General features: G+C 48.9%; 1 protein-coding gene across 1 annotated transcript in view; it reads left to right on the forward strand.

Annotated features, from left to right (window-relative positions):
* Positions 1-22968, forward strand: part of KSR2 (kinase suppressor of ras 2) — a 311598-nt gene that overhangs the window by 276527 nt on the left and 12103 nt on the right. Inside the window, exons 14-15 of the mRNA XM_024758568.1 lie at positions 18705-18801; positions 19816-19949. Of these exons, the coding sequence (XP_024614336.1) occupies positions 18705-18801; positions 19816-19949 (231 nt within the window). The remainder of the gene's footprint in view (positions 1-18704; positions 18802-19815; positions 19950-22968) is intronic.

Here is a 22968-nt window from a genome sequence, read left to right on the forward strand (position 1 = left end):
GTGAAGCCTGTGGCAGGCTTAGAACAGTGCCCATGAGCACTGCTGGGGGACAGTGGTGATTATTTCAGCACGCACCGTGAGCCAGGCACAGCAGTAAGCCCTTTACAAGGGTTATCGAAATGAATTTTCAGAAAAGGGTTGTAGGCTCGCTAAGTCCAGCTTACAGATGAAAAAACTGAGGCTCAGAATGATAAAGCAACGAGCAGTGGTGGAGCCAGGATTCACACCTGAGCATTTCCTTGACTCTCCGGAGGACGGTTTTATCACCCTTATCTTGCAGGTAAGGAAACTGGGGCCCAGGAAGGTTAAATAGTATGTCTGGGTTACTCAACTAGGAAGCACCTGAGACTGTGTGTTACTCTGAAGCCCATGAGCTCTCTCTTGGGTCTCTGTCAGCCTCCACCCTCGCAGCAGAAGATCCAGGGTCTGCTTCTCTCCTGGAAAAGCCCCAGATTGGATTCCCTCCTCCCATCTCCTGTGTGTGGTTTTTGAAGCTGCACTAGGAAGTGACAGTCAGGCTTGTGGGCAACACAGGGCTGTTCTGACACCAAGATGATGGTATTTCTGCATCTCTGAAGTGAACAGACCCTCATGTGCACACAGCAGAGAAGAATAAAATCACAAACTGAAACTGACAACTCATGAAAAAAACTGTATCAATGTTTGCTAAGTGGGAAAAGAGGCAATATTGGCTAGGGAGAGAAATGTCATTTTCAGGCTGCCAAGAAAAGTGTTAACATATAACATGGAAAGCCAATAAAATCTATGGTCTAGTTCTTCTGAGCCACCTGGTTGAAATCATTTGTGAAATTTCATCTGAGAGCCTTGCATGTAGCTCCTAACCTTGATAGAGATGACGTTCTGTTGGCCCAATGTGATGGCGTGCGTTGTCAACGCTGAAGGTTCCTTCCCAGTAGTAGATGCTCAAAACCTGTGTTCCCAATCAAAATGTTCAAAAATGGCTTTAATAATTCATGTATCCGTTCACCCACTCGTCCATCCATTCATCCAGCCATCCAACACATGAGAAACTCAGCGATCGTTATACCAGGTAGGAAGGGTTGAAACAGATGTGCAAAGGGTGTGATGAGAACTCAAGGAGAGGGGAGGTGAGGTGCTTCCTGAAGAATAAGACATTTGGAAGAAATAGGGGAAGGGTGTTCTCAACGGAGGGAACAGTATAGGCGAAGGCAAGAAGGTAGGAGAAACAAGGTGCCACATTTGGAAAAGTACCAGTAGTTCAGTTGGGTTGGTACTGGGGGTGTACAATGGGCACCAAAGTGTGACGTCTCTTGACCTTCAAGGACGAGTAATCATAATAATGGGAGTCGATAGTGATTGAGTTCTACTGAGTGCCAGGCGCTGTGCCAAGTGTGTTACTTCATTATTGACTGCTCAGGCCACCCTGAGAAGTGAATGATTATTCATCTCCATTTTACAGAGTAGGCTCTGTCTTGGTCTGTTCAGGCTGCTGTAGCAAAATACCACAGACTAGGTGGCTTATAAACATCAGACATTAACTTTTCACAGTTCTGAAGGCGGAAAAGTCCAAGGCCAAGGCTCTGGCAGATTCAGTGTCCGATGAGTGCCCACTTCTGGGTTCATAGATGGCTATCTTATCACTGTAACCTCACATGATGGAGGGGGCGAGGGAGTTGTGGTTCTCTTTTTATTAAGGGCACTGATCCTTTTCATGAGGGCTCCACCCTCATGACCTAATCACTTTCCAAAGGCCCCACTTCCAAATACTATCACATTGGGGGTTAGGTTTCAACATATGAAACCTAACACATTGGGGAACGTGGACACAAACTTTGTCCATTATTCTGTCCAAGAAGTGTTATTACTTGTCCAGGGTTCCCTGGGTGTAAACCACAGAAGCACACCTCAGTTTGAGCAGGAGGCTGGGGTGATCTGATGGGAAAAGACAAAGACATGAAAACAATGGTCTGGGTTCTGGTCTTGGGTGGAGGGAGTAGCATCCCCACGTGCTGGCTCCAGGGTTTGGGTTAAACCCTGAACCTCCGTTTCCTCGGTATAAAATGGGGCCAACTATACCCATTTAGGCAGTGTGCATGAAATGACGTAGCACAGAGTACAGTGTAGGGACTGACGTGCAGTCAAGATTCTGGTCCTAAGCTAGGTAGAGTGAATGGTCTGGCTGGTCCTAACTTCTCTTATATATGTCCTGGTCTCAGGCCTGGGCACCCCCTTCCAGAAACCTCCCCAGAGCAAACTAAAGCACATGAACCTTGGAGTTCGAGGTGGCTGGGCCTTCGCTTGTCAAGATCCCTGCATCTTTGCCCTCAAAGCTTTGTAGATAGAAACTAGAGCACCTCTGGGATTTAAGGAGGCCTTGGAGGGCAAGATTACCTGGGTGAACATTGGGAAGGATTCTCTTGGTGCCCTGGGGTTAAGAGCTTAAGGGGGAAAAGGAGCCCCAGATGAACTTGTGATGATTCTCGCCCATCTCCAAGAAATTGGCACACACTTACATTTTGTTCCTGTACCTTCTAAATTGGTTTGGGGGAATGACAGGACTTTCAATTGAAACAGATTACCAGGGTAAGGCTTGGTGACTAATGGAAATATTCGTAATAGGATTACATGGCGTTTTCATCTTTCCCATGAAGATGCGACAGTGTCACATGACAACCTTTTGGGACATTTTCTGTTTTTAAATGATTGAGAGGTTAGGTCACATCCCTTGGCTGACTTGCTTTCTGTCTGTGGGAAGCAGGAGAAAGCCATTAACAAAAACGTGAAATTGAATCTCACTGAACTTAGGTTCCCATTTGCCTTTGCTTCTTTTTTTTTTAACATCTTTATTGGAGTATAATTGCTTTACCATGGCGTGTTAGTTTCTGCTTTATAACAAACTTCTTTAAAACCACCATGCTGCCCAGTTACATAAAAATGGAGGTGTCTGTGGGCCATTTGGAAAAGAACCACAATTCTTCAGCACAGAGGAAAATGCAGCTCCCATTGCGGAGACTGGTTTCCCTGGTGATGGTTGCTGTAGAAGCGTGGCCCCAGCCAGAGTATCTTATTTTTATTTTACTAGTTTGTCTATTTCCATTTTCTTAGACCCTCACTCACTTCATCAGTATGTGACTCAATGCTGTTTGGGGCTGGTGGTACCCATTCTACCTGCTGGGACACCCCCACACCTGCATGCCTTCCCCTTCTGCCAATTACCTATTGACCAGGTACTATAGTCAGGATAGGATAGGCTTGTGCTGCAGTGACAAACAACCCTGAGATCTCTTTGGCCTACTCAAGGTTTCTCGCTCATTGAGTTTACTATAGTTTGGGCGCAGTACTCCAGGGGAGCTGTCTTCCATGAAGTTACTCAGGGATCCAGGAAACTCCAGTCTTGTGGCTCTACCCTATCATCATAGGGCCTCCACAGTCACCGTGGCACAAGGCTGCAGATTCGGCAATGGGCTTCTCACTACCCCAACCAGGAAGTGCTAGGGGTCAGTTTCTGTTGGTCAGAACCAGTCCCGTGGTACTGCATAACCACAAAGAGACTGGGAAGTGTGGTCTCCAGGGGGGAATCTGGGAGGGAGCAATAGGAAACAGAATTTGGTGAACACAGGACATTGTCTCTTCCGTGCAAGAGTTTTCTAATTTAATCCCCCTAGACCTGTAAGGTAGATTTTGCCTTGTCCGCCAGCATTTATCTTCAGCAGCTGGCCCAGAGGCTCATAATGTAAGAGTTCCAGGCCTGGGTCTGGAGCCCAGTTCTGCCCAACTCCAAATTCTCAGCTCCTAACTGCTGGGCACTACTACCTGCCCGATGAGTTCTCTCCTTTCCACTCTCTGTATCTGTTTCTACTTCTAAAAGGAATGATTCCTCCCAGCACACTCCCCTGTCTCTGGACTCTTCTCTCTTCCTCTTGGGGTAATGAAATGGTAGTTCAAGTTCATTTCCCTCCCAGCGTTCATCCCAGGAATCCTGCCCATCCAGCCTGCCTTAACCCCCCTGGTGTTCTAGATTTATCTATTGATACAAAGCTTCAAGTGCAAAGGACACAGTGTTCCTTGCTGTCAGCCTGGCAGAGGCATGGGTTCTATAAAGTTGGAGAAATTCCTTCCCTGGTGAAATTTCTTCCCAGGCTGAGAAATCAGATTTTTTTCCCGTTTACCAGACCAGGGTTCCTCTATAAATGCAGTGGGATGAAGTGAGTGGGAATTTTTGTGAACTTCCAGCTTTTTCTTTTTTAAACAACTTTATATATAAATCACAAAATTCACTCATCCACACAGTTCGATGGTTTGTAGAATATTTACAAAATTGTGCAACTATCACCAGATCTAATTTTTTATTGGAGTATAGTTGATTTACAGTATTTTATTAGTTTCAGGTGTACAACATAGTGATTCAATATTTTATAGATTATATTCCATTCAAAGTTATTATATGTTTTGAGAACATCTTATCACCTCAGAAAGAAACCCTGTACCCATTAATAGTCACTGCCTACTCCTAGCCCCATCTACCCCCAGTCCCTGGCAAGCTGAGCCTCCAGTTTTCAGACAATGTTTTCAGTGGAGCGTTTCGGAGACTGGGAGAAATGAAAACACGGAGTGCTTTTTAAGGGGTGAGGGAGGCTGTGGCCAGTTCTGGAGTTGGCATGACACTACCTGCATTACTTTCCAACTGCAGCCACAGAAGACATACCCATAGGTAGACACAGGTGTGCCTATAAATGCAAAGACAGCCACGCGTGCACACACACGGATGCACATACATAAATATACGCACATACTACATTCTTGCACACGTACACACATGAATTCACTCACGTGTGTACACCCGTGTCCATGTGCACGTAAACATGCATACAGGCAGAGGTCCTTGCCGTAGAAACAATGCACACGTACATATCAGTATGCACAGATGTGTCCTTTGCTACACTGATCCTTTGGTGGCAGCAGATTGGGTAATCTCCACCTCGTGGCCTTGTCCAAGCCAGTGGTCTGCAAGGAAGGCATTCTAAAGCAATTTGGGATTTACCTCACCCGGGTGAGCATTCGTCCAGCTAATTTCATGCCCAGGGGCTGCCTGGGAAGGCCTCTGGTAGGGTGCGGTGCGGGGATTCAGGCAGGGAATGACAGAGAGGAAGAGGCAGGAGACTTAGAAATGTGTAAATTGTATGACATGAACTTAGCACGTGCTTCCGGGTTGGGGTGACGGCGTGTCGGGCTTGGGGCCGCCCTTGATGGAGCCTCCTTCCAGTCGGGGGTGGCGGCTGGCGGTGCATCCTGTCTCCACTGTTGTGGAACTCAGGCTTGCAGACAAGCTCCCGGCCTGCGTTTGCACTGGTCCCACATCTCTGGCCTTCTCCCGCATCACCCCAACCGAATTCGCAGCAGAGAGCTGTGCCCCTGCATCTGTGGCACTGCCTCACCCACCAGGCTCCGCGTCCCCACGCCTGGCCGGGGGTGTTGGCTCCATGCCCGTATGGATGGATGAATGGTTGAATGAATGAATGAACGAATAAGGGAGTGAATGAATGGAAAACGCACTTGACCTTGACCACGCCCAGTTTTTTAGTGCAGAGGCGAATGGCTCAAATTTGTCAGACTCCTAGTTTTAGCAGCCCAATTTGTGTTGAGCCACCCCAGTTTCTTAGAACAAAGGCCAACAAACACTTTCCATAGTGGGCCAGACAGGAAATATGTTCAGCCGTGTTCTTTGGTCTCTGTCACGACTACTCAGCTCTTCTGTTGTGGCACGAAAGCGTCCACAGACAGTATGGAAATAGGGTGTGGCAGGGTGCCTACGAAACATTAGTTCACAGAAATTTGAATTTCTTATAATTTTCCCAAGGTCACAAAGGTATCATTCCTCTTATGAACTTTTTAAACTTTTATTTAAAGGTGTTTCAGACTGGCTGTGGGTTTGTCATATATGGCCTTTATTATGTTGAGGTAGGTTCCCTCTATGCCCACGTTCTGAAGAGTTTTTATCATAAATGGATGCTGAATTTTATCAAAAGCTTTTATTGAGATGATCATATGGTTTTTATTCTTCGGCCTGTTAATGTGGTGTATCACACTGATTCATTTGTGGATATTGAAATTTTTTGCATCCCTGGGGATAAGCCCCACTTGATCGTGGTGTGTGATCCTTTCAGTGTTTTGTTGCATTTGGTTTGCTAGTATTTTGTTGAGGATTTTTGCGTCTGTGTTCATTGGTGATATTGGCCTGTAATTTTCTTTCTTTGTGGTATCTTTGTCTGGTTTTGGTATCAGGGTGCCGGTGACCTCATATATTGAGTTCGGAAGTGTTCCTTTCCCTGCAGTTTTTTGGAATAGTTTCAGGAGGATAGGTGTTAACTCTTTACATGTTTGGTAAAATTCACCTGTGAAGCCATCTGGTCCTGGGCTTTTGTTTGTTGGGAGATTTTTAATCAGAGATTCAATTTCAGTACTTGGAATTGGTCTATTCGTATTTTCTATTTCTTCCTGGTTCAGTCTTGAGAGACTGTACCTTTCTAAGAACTTGTCCGTTTCTTCTAGGTTGTCCATGTTATTGGCATATAGTTGCTTGTGGTAGTCTCTTATGATCCTTTGTATTTCTGTGCTGTCCATTGTAACTTCTTTTTCATTTCTACTTTTATGGATTTGGGCCCTCTCCCTTTCTTGTTGAGTCTGACTAAAGGCTTATCAATTTTGTTTATCTTTTCAAAGAACCAGCTTTTAGTTTCATTGATCTTTTCTATTGCTTTCTTCGTCTCTGAGTTTTCTGCTCTGATCTTTGATTTCTTCTAACTTTTTTAGCTCATGGGCTCTACAGAAATAGGCAATGGCCTGGATTTGGCCCTCGGGCCGTAGTTTGCAGCCCCTGTCTTAGGAGCTTGGCTCTAGTAGGCCTGCATGTCTACACTGTGAAATTCCCTGCAACCCTGACCTACAGCAGGGCAGACAGCGGGCTAGTTGGTTGTGCCCTGGGGTGGCCCAGCGCCAGAGGCCTTCTCAAAGAAGGGAGAGGCACTGGAAAGGCCAGGAGCTTTGGGCAAACGGGACCCAGATTCTGCCTCCACGTTCTGGCCAGAAGGACCCTGGGCCAGGCATTCCTTCCCTTGGGCTTTTGCTTCCTCGTTGGAAAAATGGGAAGATGAAAAGCCAGCCCCAGCCCCTGGGGCTCTCGTGAGGATGAGATGAACTGCAGGCTTGTCTCAGGAGCTTGAAAACGCTGGTTTCCTCGTCCTTCAGCCTCTGTTCTTTCCATTTCCCAAAGGGGCCAAGTAGCTTAGGGGTTGAGAACAAGATGCAGGTGTCAAATAGACTGAGGGTAGAATGCCAGTTCTGCTTCATGGATCTGAGCTGCATAAGCTTAGCAAACAACCTCACCTGCCCGAGTCTCAGTTTTCCCATCTGCGAAATAGGACCAGTACCTCCCGAAAAAGGTTGAGGTCAAGAGTACGACTAAATAAGATCATTCGTGTAAAACCTTTAGCAGAATGCTCGTGGGAAGGTTCAGTGAATGGTATTTCGTATTCTTAGGAGGCAGTGTGGCTCTGTGGCTGCAAACCCACGGTTCAGTCTCAGACAGTTCTGGGTTCGAGCCAGGCTGTGCCAGTTGAAGCATGACCTTGGGAAATTCCATCCCCCTTTGTGCGTTTTGGTTTCCCCATCTCTTCCGTGAAGGAAGAGGACCCAATGATTTCCAACACTAGTCCACAACTTGAATTCTAGAAATTTCTGTACATGTTTTCTTACACCATGGCCAGGTAGGTTCCAGGCTCAGGTACATTCCCAGTATCCGCTAGGAAGGTACACTTCTCCCCTCCCTCTCCCCCCTTCCCCCTCCTCCCCTCTTCCCCTCCCCCTTCTCTCTGGGGTGGAAAGGACACAGCTGTTTTGTGGGGTTACACCCACCATTCTACCGTCTGCCCTTTCTCCTTTGCCAACCCCACAGTCATTTTAAAATATCTAATAGTCAAATCCAACTTCTTCGTTCAGGATTGCATTTTTTCAAGGTGAGAGAGTTCCATTGGGACTTTCGGGTAAGGGCCAGTCCCTGGCTTTGTGCCCTGACCAGGCTCTAAACCCTGTGCAGAAGACAGAGGAGGAAAAAACTGCTTCCCTCCCTGAGAGTGACAGCCAGAGGGTCTTCCAAGCGAGACGGGGCTACTGGGAGGAGGAATTCGGTTCCGACTCTGCTTTCTCATTTTAGTTTGTCACCCTTTCAATATTTTCCAAGCTGTCTATAGAGTACACATGTGTCTGGTTTCATTTCCGTCTGACTCAAAGGTGCTTTTTTCCTTTTCTCTCATTTTACAAAAGTAATACGTGTTTGTTGGAGAAAAATTAGGAAAGAGAGATAAGCAGTGAGAAAAAAGTTTTTTGCAAAGCTTCTAATCCCATGACCCGGGACTGGCCCTGCTAACACGCTGGAGTCTATCCTCTCTGTGGATTTTAATGCATATAAATTAGGTGGTGTATGTATATGTTTCAAAAACAGTAATTCAGTTGACTGTTTCGCTTAAAAAAAAATGTGGTCTGGTCAGGGGGCAACAAGAACTGATGTGTTTTGATATCCAGACCCAGAGGGAAGGACCCAGGTCGATCTGGTCTTTTTGTGCCACGGGGAGCCTTGTACAGGGAACCTTGTGCAGGGAAAGGCTGGAAGCATCATTGCTAACTGGATCTGGTTTGGCTTATGGTCTGTTTTATGTGCTGAGCCAGTAGGGAAAGACCTGCCTCGGCACTGAGCGCAGCCCTTCCAGCTCCTGCGGACGATGGGAAGAAGGAAGGTGGTGGCAGTCACTCATTCCTTTGTTCATCCATTCACCCGTTCTAGAAGCATTCCCTGAGCACCTCCCCTGGGCCTGGCCCATGTGTACTGCCTGCTGGGCTTGCACAGGTGCATCCAGGGGTTCTCCAGACGCCCTCCGATGGTCTAGCCCTCTGCAGCCTGCCTTGCCTGTCTGTGGGTAGCAGCTGGGAGTTCCCAAACAGAAGCAGCAAAGGGGCAATGAGGCCAAACGAGGGCTGACCCTGAATTGAAAGGGTGGAAGGAGAGGCCTAGAGTTGGAAAGGGAGGGAGGAGGGTGAGCTCAGTGGATAAACAAGGGTTTCCAAGGTCAGGTCCTCTGAACTGGGCCTGGCCAGTTCCTGCTTTGCTAAACCATCCTTTCCCAAGGGATCTTATGAAATCCTGGAAAGGTGATTCGAGACCTGGACTCAAGTGCTGACCCTGTCAGCTACTGGCTGTGGGGACCTGGGTAGGTTACTTAACCTTCCTGCATGTGCATTTTTTCATTTGTAGCATAGAGCCTCCCCTCCTGGGAAGGCTGGTGTGAAAAGGTTTCAGTTCAGCGCCTTGTGGCGAGAGCGCCATCAACTCCAGGCAGTGCTAAGTAGCAGGTAGGAAACCTGCACGTAGAGATCACACACATACTCACACGTACAAACAACCCCTTTGCCCGAATCACCCCACCTCACAGTTCACAAAGCTATGAGTTTGGAACTATGAGTTCCAAAGATTTCAGGTAACTTGCCCAAGACCACACAGCCAGGAAGGGACAGCATTTTAGCTCCAGTGATTCTGATTCTGAAGTGTATGCTCCTGTCCAGGCTGACTCATTGCCTTGGTTTCCTCATCTGTACAATGGGAATAACCAGACCCACTTATTCAATGTGATGATGAGTTATTCGATGCCTGGGAACCTTTTGGCTCTGTCTTGGTCCCCTGGGAGGCCTCTGGGAGATGGGTATCATCTTAAGACGATGCCTGCCCTTCTTGGAGAGATTAGATAAGGGGCATTTGGTTAGATGTTGCCAGAAATCAGTCCAGAGTCTTTGCCCTGAAACAACAGGATGTGTTGGGAAGGGAGTCCCTGCTGTCCCCTCCTGAGATGCCAACCCTGACTACCTGTTCATGGAGGACCCATCTCCATCCTTTCACTGTGTGCCTGATCCCGTGTGCATTTCTCCATGGCCCTCATTATAAACTGCAGTTAATTCTGTTTGCTTACAGTCTGTCTCCCCCACAAGAATGTCAGCTCCATTGCCAAGGAAATGGCCCTTTTGTCTTGTCCCTGCACATATCTGGCCTATAGTCCCTGTTAATACATAATTGGCAGGAGGGGAGGGTTTGCAGGCCTGGAGACTAATGAGTCTGGATTTCCCAGAAGGTGGGACAGGTACCACTGGCCCCAAATAACATCTAATCACATAGTGGGGGGCATGATTTTCCTCTTCAATTCTCTCTCCATCCTTCTGGTGAGATGAGAGACTCTTCATTCAGTGCTAGTATTTAACACCTTCCTAACCCTTACTTGCTAAACTTTTTTTTTTTTTTAAACAAAAAGAGGAGGCCTTAAGCTCTGACCATTTGTCAGACCATGATGCCAAGCAAGGATTTAATATAGTTTTTTAGTGGGTTTGTTTTCGTTGTATGTGTTTTAACGTTTATATGGGGCTAGAAATTCTGGCTTTCCTTCTGGTAATGATAGAAGGTAACAATAAAAGTTTCTTTCTAAAATACACTTATTTTTCAGAGGCAGTGCATCTAAAGAAAACTATTAGCAAGTGGTAAATAATGAGTTGGCGGATCTGGCAAAACTCTTAAGGTAGTTTTGGAATGGTTGCAGTGTGAGGGATTCTGAGTGAGACGCACAGTCTGACCCTTAGGAGATGCTGAGAAGAGATGCTGTAGAGTTTGGGAGGAGCATGTCTTGGAATGCCTCTGGACAAGGTCAAGAAGACCGGGTCTTGGATGGTGGCTGGACCACAGAGCGTGATGAGAGGCAGAGGAAGCAGCCAGTTCTTGCAGTGAGCTGGAGGCCCACACCTCCCTGGCGGGCTGCCTGTGCCCTTGAAACGCTCCTTCTCTTATAAAGCACAGACCAGGGAGGGCAGAATGTCCCAGTCAGGGCCAGGGGTACCCCCTAAAATGGGAAGAACCCCCATCTCAGTCCTTGAAGGTCCCAGAGCACTCAACGCTTGGCCTCTCTGGATTTAGCAAAATCAGAAGAATCCAGTGAGATCGAGACTGTAAGCTTCCTTTTCCCTCCCGTTTCTCCAAGCGTTGCAGGGATGCATTTGGAAAAAGCAAAAAACAAAAAAAAACTAAAGCCCTTCTGTCAAGTGCTGCTTGCTCCTGCTTTGCATATTCTGATACCTGGAGGGCCACCTTTCTCGTCTGGCTGGGACACGAGCCTTCCCTGGCCAACGCCTTATTTGATGGAACGGTATAACTCTTCATTTCCTGGACGTACGGCAGGTTAAGCAGGTGGCAAACAGCTGGCATTTCTCACTTGCTTTCTGGCAGTTCCCATTTTTATAGGAAGCTAACCTGGCTTTTTTTTTTTTTTATTATAAAGTCCCAGAGTCCCAAGGTTTCATATCCTCGGTGTTAGATTCACAAAGGGCTTGGAAGTTAGAGATTGCCTGTGTCTGGAATTGGATGGAGCGGAAGTTAGAGATTGCCTGCGTCTGGAATTGGATGGAGCAGCAACTTGTCACTTGGCATGTGATTTATTTGCTCCAGGGAGGGGCAAAGAGTGGAAGGCAATTAAGTGGGTTTCGAGTTTTGTGGGGTTGGGGATGCTGAAAAGTGAGTGAGGAGGAGAAGCCTCCAAGGGGTTGTAAATCCCTTCTGACAGAACCGAGTATTTTTAAAATAACAGCTGACTTTGAAATCAGCTGCCTTGGGACCTAAAATCAGGCAGAGCCGAGACTGTTTCCACCCACCTGCTTCTTTGATTCGGCGGATCAACACTTGGGGAGGGCAGCCACTGGGAGATGCTCTCTAGAGCTCAGCCATATGGCCTTGGCTGTGCAATCAAGCATGCTGCATTGGTTCTGCCCCAGGGCCTTTGCACTGGCTGATCCCTTAGCCTGGAACGCTTTTCCCCCAGATTTTCACACAGCTGGCTTCCTTCTTCCTTTTCTCGCAGCATGGCTACCTCTCTGGAGCAACTTTCCCCGAGCCTCCTAACTGAAGAGGCCCCCAGCCCCACCACACTTTGTCTGATAAATCTGTTTATTCTCTTCATAGCACTTGTGCCTCTCTGAACATCTCGTCGATTTGCTTACCTGCTTGCTTATCACCTGACTTCTCCTCTGGCCGATCAGCCCCACGTGAAGATGGGCCTGTCTTGCATTCTGTATCTCCTACACCTAGAACACCACCAGGCCTGCATGGCACTCACTAAAGGGACAGTGATTGTGAACTTCATGATCTCTGGGTCTCAGTAAAATAAGATTGGCTTGAACGGCAGTTCTCCAAGTGGGGTCCCCAGACTACCCACATCAGCATTGCCTGGGAACTTACTAGAAAAGCACTTTCTCGGGGCTCACCCCAGACTCCCAGAATCGGAATCTCCTGGGGTGGGAACAGCCATCTTTGTTTTAACAAGCCCTTCCAGGGGATTCTGATGCCCACTCAAGTTTGTCAACCATTGCTCCAGTGCTTAAATACCTAGGAGGTCCAGGCAGATAGTGTCAATGCAGGAAGTAGACCAGGTGTGGCAGAGGAGACCCTACATGCCCTGTCTAGGGACGTTGAAATGTAAGACCAAGCCTGCCCGAAAGCCCAACACCCCATCCTTCTCAAATAGGCCAATTGTTACCCTTAGAACTCCCCAAAAAGCACACGAGCAAATAAGCCAAGAGTGGTGAAAACACAGGCCCCTGAGAAATTGGTTTTCTTTGGTTGGATGTGATACATGATGCTCTGATGGGACTGTCGCTCCCTGGAATCCTGGAAGAGGAGGCCTGGCCATGGGAAGCAGCTGTAGCATTGCATCCATTCGTTCCTTCAGAAGCTTTTGTGTGTTAGGAGCACAGCAGCAACCAGATAGGTTAGGCCCTGCCTTCGTGGTGTGTACCGTCTGGAGGGAGAGACAGCCTCTAATCAAAGACTCCAGCTGACACGTGTACAATGACAGCCGTGACAAGGGCTGCAAGGGTGGAGTGCGCAGTGCCACGGGGTCTGACGGGAATAGGGACCTAGCTGGGGAGGCTTTTGAGGACAGATGGGGAGAGCGTTGCTGGCTGAGGAGACGACCCGAGCAAAGGCCCTGAGGTAGGCTGGTGTGGCTAGAGCTCTGTGAGTGAAGGGGTGGAGCTGTCTGCAGGGCCCAGACTGTGCAGGGCCTTTGGGCGCTGGAGGAGTTGGGCCTCTATCCGGAGGGCACTGGGGAGTGACCTGGTCAGCTTTGCGTTTTGAAGCCACCGCTCGAGTGCTGGCTGGAGAATGGATTGGGGAAGCCGGAGCAGCCATGAGGGGCAGTGTGGTCATCCAGGCAGGAGAACATTATTATTAGAAATAGTATTAGAATATTACTAGAAATAATAATATTAGAATATTAGTAACCACGATCTGATCCATGTTCAAGGAGCACATGTTCTGGCCAGGTGCTGGGCCAAGCACTGTGCTTCTGTGACCCCATTTCACCCTCATGCCCCACTCTGCGACAGTACTTATTGCCCCACTCTAGTTCCTGACTGCTGCAGTAACAGATTACCACAAACTCAGTGGCTTGGAACAACAAAAATCTTTCAGCTCTGGAGGTCCGAAGTCCAAAATGGGTCTCACAGGGTTAAACTCAAGGCCTCGAAGAGCTGTCTTCCATTCTTGGGGCTCTAGGGGAGAATCCGCCCCTTGCCTCTTCCAGCTTCCACAGGCTGCCTGCCTTCCTTGGCCCACAGCCCCTTCCTCTGTCTGCACAGCCAGCAAAGACCGGGTGGTTCTTTCTCACATAACATCCCTCAGCTGCCTCTTCCGTACTCAGATCTCCCTCTGCCTCTCTTCTGCCTCTCGATTCACTTGCCACCTTCCTGTGACTCTCGCCTCCCTTTTATAAGGCTCCTTGTGATGCCATGTTGGGCCCACCCTGATCATCCAGGGTAATCTCCCCACCTCTAGAACCTTAATTTAATCACAGCTGCAGAGTCCCTTTTGCCATGTAAATGTTTACTGTTTCTGTGGATTGGGGTGTGGATACCTTTGGGGGACCGTTATGGAGTTGACCACACCCACAGTTACAGATATGGACACAGAGGAGGCACAGTTAGTCCCCAGGGCCGTGTGGGCTCTCAGGGGGCAGAGCTGGGCTGAGAGCCGGTCTGTCGGTCTTCAGAGGGGGTGGCCCCCAGCTCCCATTCCATTCACGCTGGCCTGGGTCCCCGGCCTTGATGCCGAGGAGTTTGCGGGAGAGAAAGGAAGCGGCTGCCACGGCATCCAGGTTTCTTTCCCAGCCGCTGTTTTGGGAGAAAGAGCCAGTTTGGACAGAGGCCCCTGGAGAGAAACCTCTAGATGGTTTCATCTCATTGTTTCTGACAAGCCTCTTTTAGGCTGGTTTACATCAAACGTCTTTCATTTGCCTTGCCATCTGGGCCATAGGTTTACTGTGTCATCTGAGATACGGGGTCAAAAACAGCATTATTTGAGGTGCCTGGGGCCACGGTCGGAAGAGATGTTGACCTGCAGATAAGGTGGAAAATCCCCAGTTTTGCTTCTCTTGGAAAAACATGATCTTTGTTGCAGAGGGAGATACTGTGTGTGCACTAGTGCTTGGGCCTACTGCCCCAGAAGCTAGAGAGGCACTAAATGTACCCTTAAACCACTGAAACACCTTCTCTTGACGTCCAGACTGACTCTGCTACTGAGGCCTGCGGACCTCATTAATCTTCGTTGCCATAGGTGATGTTAGTAGTGATGCTGTAGCTACCATTCACTGGGGGCCTGTGATGTGCTGGAGTCTGAGAAAGTTGTTAAGAAACAAAAGATGGGGGTTAAGAGCATGAACTCTGGAGCCAGCCTGCCTGGGTTCACATCAGCTCTACTTAACCTCTCCGAGCCTCAGTTCCCTCATCTGTAGGAATGGGGCTGATCCCGAACTTGATTAAATCAAAGATGCCGTCCATTAGAATATGCGCCGTTTCTTTTATGTACTACGAAGAGAGAAGGGCAGTGCCCGTGAAACTGTGACCTGTCAATGAATGCAAAACACATTCTGATTTCAGAGATGTTAGTTACAATGTGAGGAAATGCACGTTGGAATCAATGAAATACCTCGAGAGCACCCACCTCCTGGGGCTCTTGTGCTTAGGCTGGTGTCAGGCACATAGAAAGGGCTCAGTCCACGTTAGCTGGTATTGTTTCTGTTGTCCCCATTTTACAGATGAGGAAGCTGAGGTTGAAGTCACTTCCCGAGGTCACCCGACAAGCAGTAAATGGTAGAGTTGGGATTTGGGCTCCCTCGGCTGTGTGTCTCTTTCATGGCCCCCAAATCATGTCCAATAACAGGGTACCCGCACCATGGATGAGATGAGAGATCAGGAACAGGCTGGCACCATGACCATGTGCCCGTGAGCAGGCCCTCCACCCCTCTGGGTCTCCACATTCTCACCTGTAAGAGGTGGGTGATAACGTGGACCCTGCAGGGATGCTGGGAAGGATGCCTGGATGTGAGAAAGGTCCCACATGTGCTCAGTAAACCTTCATCCTCTCCTCGCTTCCCTTCCCCACCACCCAGGCACAAGCAGCTTTGAGGGCACTGGCGTTAGCCACAGAAATCCCAAGCTCGGAGCAGTTGCCATGGATAGTTGGACTGACTTGCCCGGACAATTGGAGCCTTGGGCACCCTGGACACCTGCCTAATGCCTGCTCCTGCTTAGAGCTCAGCCCTCACCTTCAACTCAGCCTCCGATAAACACCTGAGCAGGCACAGCCAGGCCTGGAGCCCCTCATTCCCCTGTAGATGCTGCCCCTCGGGGCTGTGTGAAGCGTTTAGAAATAGTTACCTGGGGTGTCAATATTGGCTTAGATTTTAAAGCTTAACGCTGTTGGATTAATTGTTCATCCTTTCCTCGCTGATTTTTTTTTTAAGTAAATTGTTCTTGGAAGGATAACGTACCTGCCAAAGTGTTCAGATCCTAAGAGCACAGCCTGATTAATTCCCACTAAATGCACATCCATATAACCAACGCCCAAATCAAAACGCAGAGCATCACCTGCCCCCAGCTCCCCCAGCCCATCTCCGTCCTCCCCACCCACCAGGGTCACAATAGCCAGAGTTTCACGAATACTTACTGTGTTGGGCACGGAGAGTTGCTGACCTCTAACACATGGAGCAGTTTTGTCTGTGAACAGAGGCCCTGTGTGGCTTCTTTTGCTCAATGTTAGGTTTAGAACTTCACGTCTTTTGCGGTTAGCAGTAATTTGCTTACTAACACTCCAGTCCGTGAATATATTTTGTTAGACGGATATATCATAATTTATCCATTTTTCTGTCTGTGAACATTTGGGTAGGTTCCAGTTTGGGACTATTATGAATGGGTTGCTATTAATATTCTAGAATATTCTAGTACATTCTGGTACATGTCTATAGGTGAACATGAGTGTGCATGCCTTCTGGATACATACTTAGGAGATGAATTGCTGGTTGTGGCTTATTTGTATATTTCACTTAAGTAAAAGTGCCAAGCTGTGGTCGTACCAGTTGATATCTTACCAGCCAGTGTGTGTGTGTGTATGTGTGCGTGCAGGGGCTCCAGATGCCATAAGGTAGTGAGAGAAGCAAAGACTTTAGCAGCTGCAGCTGGAAAGGAGGATGTGAGCAGGGGAAAGGAGACAGGGATGGACATTTGGAGGCTGCAATTTCTATGCAGTTACACTGAGAGTCTGGGAGGCTTGGAGCCTGTTGCGATTGGCCATCTGCAGTGGGGACATATTTCTTCTGGGCTCTGGCCTGTCATGAGTGTAGGTGGCTGTTCAAGAACAGAGTCTCCAGGGGAGGGAATCCACCCACCGTCCCCGCCATCCCTAATACTTAAATGTCACTGTGGTCTAATTGGCTGTGCAGCCCACTGCCCCCCTCCACCTCACCTCCAGCAGTAGCAAACCCAGTGCCTGAGACAACAAGGCGGGGACAGACAGCCCTGAGTCGCCATGGCTGCCCCTCGCCGACTTACTGGGGAACCCTGGACAGGCGGGCGAATCAGACTCCCTGTGAGTCAGCTACCCTGGGAATCTCACCTCAAGCAGGTGAAGAAAGGAATCTCAGTTGAAGATCATGGATGATTATAGGTAGCATGGTGGGTAAGTGGATACGTGGATAGGTAATAGACGGACAGAAGGGTGTGATGTGTGTATAAGTACGTAATTAATTAATAACTTGCGCACAAGTATGTGTACGTTCACCATTGCATCGATCGTTCACCACCTCTCACAATAGCCAGACTTTCACGAATACTTACTGTGTTGGGCACGGAGAGTTGCCTACACCTTGACACACCTGATTCCGTGTGATTCTCCTAAGAGACCTTGTAAAGCAAAAACTGTCGGCCTCGTTTTACAGATAATGAAACTGAGGCTCAGAGAGGTTAGCTCTCCTGCCCAGGGTCACACAGCCACTGACTGACAAACCACGGTTCTAAGACAGTCTGACTCTGGGCACCTGTTCTAACCAGTGTGCTCCACTCCCCACCTGCTCCTTCTCTCATTCAGTCCTCATACTAACTCTGTGGGTGGGTATCATTAGTCCCCTTTGATAGATGAGGAATCTGAGGCCCAGAGAGGTTAAGTAACCCATCCAGAGACACAACGACACATGGTAAGTAAAGAGCAGATCTGGGATTCAAACAGATCCCTCTGATACCTGAGTTCTGGCTAGAACCACACAATTTCAGCTAATTCAAGCCCACAGCAGAGCTCGGTAACTACTAAATGAATGAATACAAAGCCAAGAATATTTTAGCAATCAAGTCACAGATTAAAAGAAAAATTCATGCCATCATTTAGACATAGATGGAAAATGAACTTTCCTAATGTCATTCCTTCTTCTTTCAGCCAATATTGGATGTGATGAACCAGATGTGATGCTAGGGGCTGGGGAATGCTATGGTGAATCTAGAACTCATTCATTCACTCGTTGATTCATTCACTCATTCATTTGCGGACTGTTTATCGAGTTCCTGGACTGTGTGCGCCAGGATTCAGGCTCATTGCAGAGGAGAAGGATGGGTAAACACACTGGCAATTAAATGAGGTGTCACTGTCACTGTATAATGTCCTTTTTCATCTTGTCATTCATCTTGAACCACTGGTCCTCGAAATGAGCTCAGTGAGGCTGAAAATAGTTTGAAAACCCTCTATCCAGACAGGCATCTGCTTTGGGGGAGTGTTACTGGTGTTTACACACCCCTGTCTAAAGGCTGGGCCGAGGGGCCGGCAGAGTGCCGTCTGAGTGCTGTCTGAGGACCCCAGAAGTTATCAGTTTACAAGCAGATTTTTACCTGTGAGAGCCTGTGGTAGACGGTACGTGGCAAAACCTGCTTCTGGGCTAGGCTAGACTCTGCACGTGTCCTTGGATGCTGGGGGTAGCTGATAAAGATGCTGAAGAACCCCAGAGGAATTGCTCCCAGACCCGAATCCCAGAACCAGAACTGAGGTCCAGTGCAAGGCTGTGGTGGCTTAGTATCTCACAGGCATAATAGTGGCATGTCCACACACCCCCACTCTCTATGTGTCACTTGTGTGTGTGTGTGCCGCGTGGCTTGCGGGATCTTTTTCCCCCAACCAGGGATCGAACGCGGGTCCCGGCAGTGAAAGCACCGAGTCCTAACCACTGGACCGCTAGGGAATTCCCTCTATGTGTCACTTTTAATAACCGTTGTGTGTGGCCCTTATCGCAACAACTGCCAACAATTAATTGTGTCCTTCTGCTTTCCAGCCTCTGTAAGGGCCGGACACTCTATTCTGTGGTCAGGGATGCCAAGATCGTCTTGGATGTCAACAAAACGAGGCAGATTGCCCAAGAAATTGTGAAGGTACCGTAGGGTCTGGGGCCTCCTCCCTGAACCTCAGAAAGACCCCTCCTGAGACTCATGGTCTGGCTTCAGATCAACAGTCTGGGCTTAAAAGAGATTAAACTTGACCTTCACAATACCAGGCCAGATACAAGCATGAGGGATGGTCTGCTAATGTCTGGTTTCCATCTGGTGCCCCATCATCATGATAATTGGGTGTGTGCAGAGACCCAGGGCGGGGGGGGGACTCTTCTCATTGATAAGCTCCCTTACCCCTTGAAGCCTTGAATTCCCATGAATGTAAGCCATCTCTCTCCACAGCTGCTGGGGAAGCATCAAATTGTTTGGTGGTGTTTGGGATTAAAACAAACAGGAACATCCTGTGTTTTCTGGTGGGTGCCTCATTAGTCCATCGTCTTCAGGTTTTTATTTCCCATTGGAAGTGTCAGGACTGAGCTGCAAAAAGAAATAAAGATGTGACTGCTCATTAAGGCAAAAAGAGAAATCTAGACACTTCACCCTTAAGCTTGACCTCCCATAGACCCTTCTCCATGGTCTTGATTATCGCCTTGTGATATGTCTCTTGAGGTGCACAGTGAGATTCTGCAGTTGTGTGGGTTAAGTAGATCTAAGGAACAAGTCTCCTGCAGATGAGTTATTTTGCAGAATGGAAGTGGAGAAGATGGCCGATGGGATTCCTTACTCTGGGGGCCTCTTTTCAGGTTTGTCCCCGCCCCTCTCCCTCTGGGGAGACCTTCCTTCGTTTCTTCTTCAGGAAGCAGAAGAGCTTAGATGGAGATGGTTTTGCTATGATCTGAGGGTGGTGGCAGATTTCTATCTTGGGGACCCTGCCTGTTCCCACTCGCCATGCCTTCTCCACCCCACCTGCAAACCTTGGCATTTGGGTCCCAGATCTGCAGCTGTTCAGTGTGGTTTCAGTGGAAAGGCAGGGCGTGTGAATCGTGAACCCGAGCCAGGCTGGCAGTGAGCGCATGGGTGTCCTCTGGCAGCTCCCTGTATCCTTGTTTCTTGCAGGGCATGGGCTACCTCCACGCCAAGGGAATCCTGCACAAGGACCTCAAGTCCAAGAACGTCTTCTATGACAACGGCAAAGTGGTGATCACAGACTTCGGGCTCTTCAGCATTTCCGGGGTGCTGCAGGCTGGCAGGTGAGAGGTGGTAGAAGGGTCCAGAGGGGCTCTTGACAGGTGATGGTCAGGGGATGAGAAGTCTCCCAGATGGCTTCAGTGACCTAGACGCGATGCTGGACCTGAGGTCGCTTAGCTGCGCGGCTAGGCTGCTGAGCCCGTGACGCAGTGCGGATGCCCAGGTCACACTCTGAGTCCCTTGGAAATGGAGCCTTTGAATGGGCACAAAGCATCCTTCAATCCTGCAACGCCCTTGCCCTTGAGTTTCACTGGAAGACACTCCCCTTACTCCAAGCACGCACATGGAAGCTGGGCTCCCCCAAGCACCCTTGCTCAAAGTTTTCTTATGAACCCCGTTGTTTTAGTACAGCAGGAGTGTAGTTAAGAGCAAGGGATTTAAAGTCACACCCACCCGGGGCCCAACTTGACTCTGCCACTTATGAACTGTGCCTTCACTTTCCTGCAAGAAAAGTGGTGGGTATGATGCTCCCTGCCTCAGAGGGTCGTTATGAGGGTAGAATAGGACAACACACAGCAAGCACCCAGCACACTGCCTGGAGCACATCGAGCGCTACGAAGAATACTGGGTTGGCCAAAAAGTTCGTTCGGGTTGCTCTGTACCATCTGGTGGGCAAACCTGAACGAACTTTCTGGCCAAGCCAGTAGCTTCTGTGGAGTTGTTGTAATTAGTACTAATTTGCATACCCCTCCTCAGTATCACCCAGGAGGGTCATTAACTATTGTTAAGTAATAAACTCTCAGCCACCACTCACCCTAGAGCAAGCTACCTTGAGTTGACCATGTGAAAAGCAGCCTGAACCCAAGTAAACAACCCGTAATTCAGAAGGTCTGCCCTTCGTGACTTTTAATTTGGAGTGTGTGCGACACACACACACACACACACACACACACACACACACTTTAAACCCAGCATGTTCTCTCTAATCATGCCTCTTTCAACAAATGGTATGCCTCTCCAGAAAGGCAGCACCCCCCAAGCCCTGGTTTCTGTCATTGTACTTCCATTTCAGCTGCTTTGGAGAATCCCTGATCCCTTTGAGGTACATCCAGGAGCCCCCCAACAAAGTGAATTTTGTTCATGCTCTGTAATACCTTGAATCTCAGTCAGACCCTCTGAAATGTGGTGGAGCCCGATCTAGCTGTTCCTGTGTGTTGCAGTAACAAACAGAAGCTTAAGGGGTTTTTTTTAGATTTTACTCCACCCAAAGAGATTCATCTCCAAAACTACATCTAGTCCCTAAGATAAGAAAGTAAGTAGACAGGAAATTAACAAATGGATCAGTGGATAGATGGAGAGAGTCATCAAGTCAGAACCCAAGAAGCCAAGAACCCACTTAGGCTCCAATTTACTGGTTGGGGAATCGCTCCCTCCCTGTTTCCATTGCCCCAGGCCAAGGGCAGAGGAAGCAGTTGGTGACATCACTATGAGCCCAGGTATTTGTGTCAAGACAAGAGGGTTAGCAGGCGTTGTCTTTAACCTAGCTCAAGGCTCTTAAGAAAAAAAAAATCAGATTCCTCCCTCCTGGTGGCAGGTCCACACGATTTCTCCTTGTCAGTGGCTTCTCCCCCAAAAACCAGAGGGCCTCTGATCTTTTCCCTTTATTTATTTATTAAAATTTATTTATTTTTGGCTGTGTTGGGTCTTCGTTGCTGCACGTAGGCTTTCTCTAGTTGTGGCGAGCGGGGTCTACTCTGTTGCGGTGCGCAGGCTTCTCATTGCGGTGGCTTCTCTTGTTGTGGAGCACGGGCTCTAGGAGTGTGGGCTTCAGTAGTTGTGGCACGCGGGCTCAGTAGTTGTGGCTCGCGGGCTCAGTAGTTGTGGCATGTGGGCTCAGTCGTTGTGGCTCACGGGCGTAGCTGCTCCGCGGCATGTGGGATCTTCCCAGACCAGGGCTCGAACCCGTGTCCCCTGCATTGGCAGGCGGATTCTTAACCACTGCGCCACCAGGGAAGTCCCTGATTTTTTCCGTTTAGATTCATGGTTTTCTGAAGCCACAGGGAGACGAGAAAGCAAAGGGAAAAGGAATGACCTTCAGCTCATTCATGAACGCCCAGTGTCAACCAGGAAGGGAGTGCAAGTCAAGGGCAAGGTGGCTTCTGGCCTTGTCGCCCAGACAGCACACCGCCCCCGCCCCCACCGTGCCCCAGCCTGGCTGTCAACGCAAACCCAGTTGGTGTTGCAAGAGGCCAGGGAGCCCTCAGCAGTCTCTCCCAACCAGAGATCCACAGCGTCTGGCTACCCAGGAGTAGCCATTGGTGGCTTCCTGTGCTTTTTTTCCCTGTTGGAGGGAAAATAGGGCTTAGTTCAGAACTTTGCTCCCAAACGGTGTGCTATAGAATTCGTGTAGAATTGTGGTTAGGAGTTTAGTCGCTGGAGTTTTAAAGACTTGCAATCAAACGGATGTTAGTTCTTTCCCTTGTTACCTCCATGGCTTTGGGAGGGTCACTTAAGCTTTTTGAGGCTATTTCCTGACCCATAGAACAGGGCTGAAATCCACCTGATTGTGGGCACATGAGAATTAAGTTGGGTGGACAGCCTGACGTACAGGAGGTACTCAGCAGGAGTTACTTGCCTTCCTACCCTTCCCTCAGTTAGACCTTGGGGCATTGACAGTGCTGGGTGCCCAGAAAGGGGAGATCAGCCGAGCCTGGGGCAGGGGTGGGGGTAGCAGTAAAGTGAGCACGCCCTGAACATCCATACAGATGCCAGAGCTTCCCCTGAGCCCGTCCCCGGCATCGCCTTGCCTACAGCTGTTCTGCCATCGTCCAGAAAAGGTGTCATTTGAGATGCCAGTTGCCCACAGGCTGCTATTAATCACAGTAATAACCGTAGTGAAGAAGATTTGGGTTGGTCACCGACGGGTCCGTCACCGTGGGAACAGGACACCCCAGGGTGTCTGTGCCAGGCCTGGCTTCCAGCCCCCTCTAGGCATGTGCTCACGTCCGCCCCAGGATGACGGTTAGCGAGTGGCCAGCACCCTCCTTCCTGGCCTAGCCCTACAATTCCAAACCTCCACTG

This window comes from Neophocaena asiaeorientalis, unplaced genomic scaffold (assembly GCF_003031525.2).
Source record: "Neophocaena asiaeorientalis asiaeorientalis breed wild unplaced genomic scaffold, Neophocaena_asiaeorientalis_V1.1 scaffold77, whole genome shotgun sequence".
NCBI classification, from domain to species: domain Eukaryota; kingdom Metazoa; phylum Chordata; class Mammalia; order Artiodactyla; family Phocoenidae; genus Neophocaena; species Neophocaena asiaeorientalis.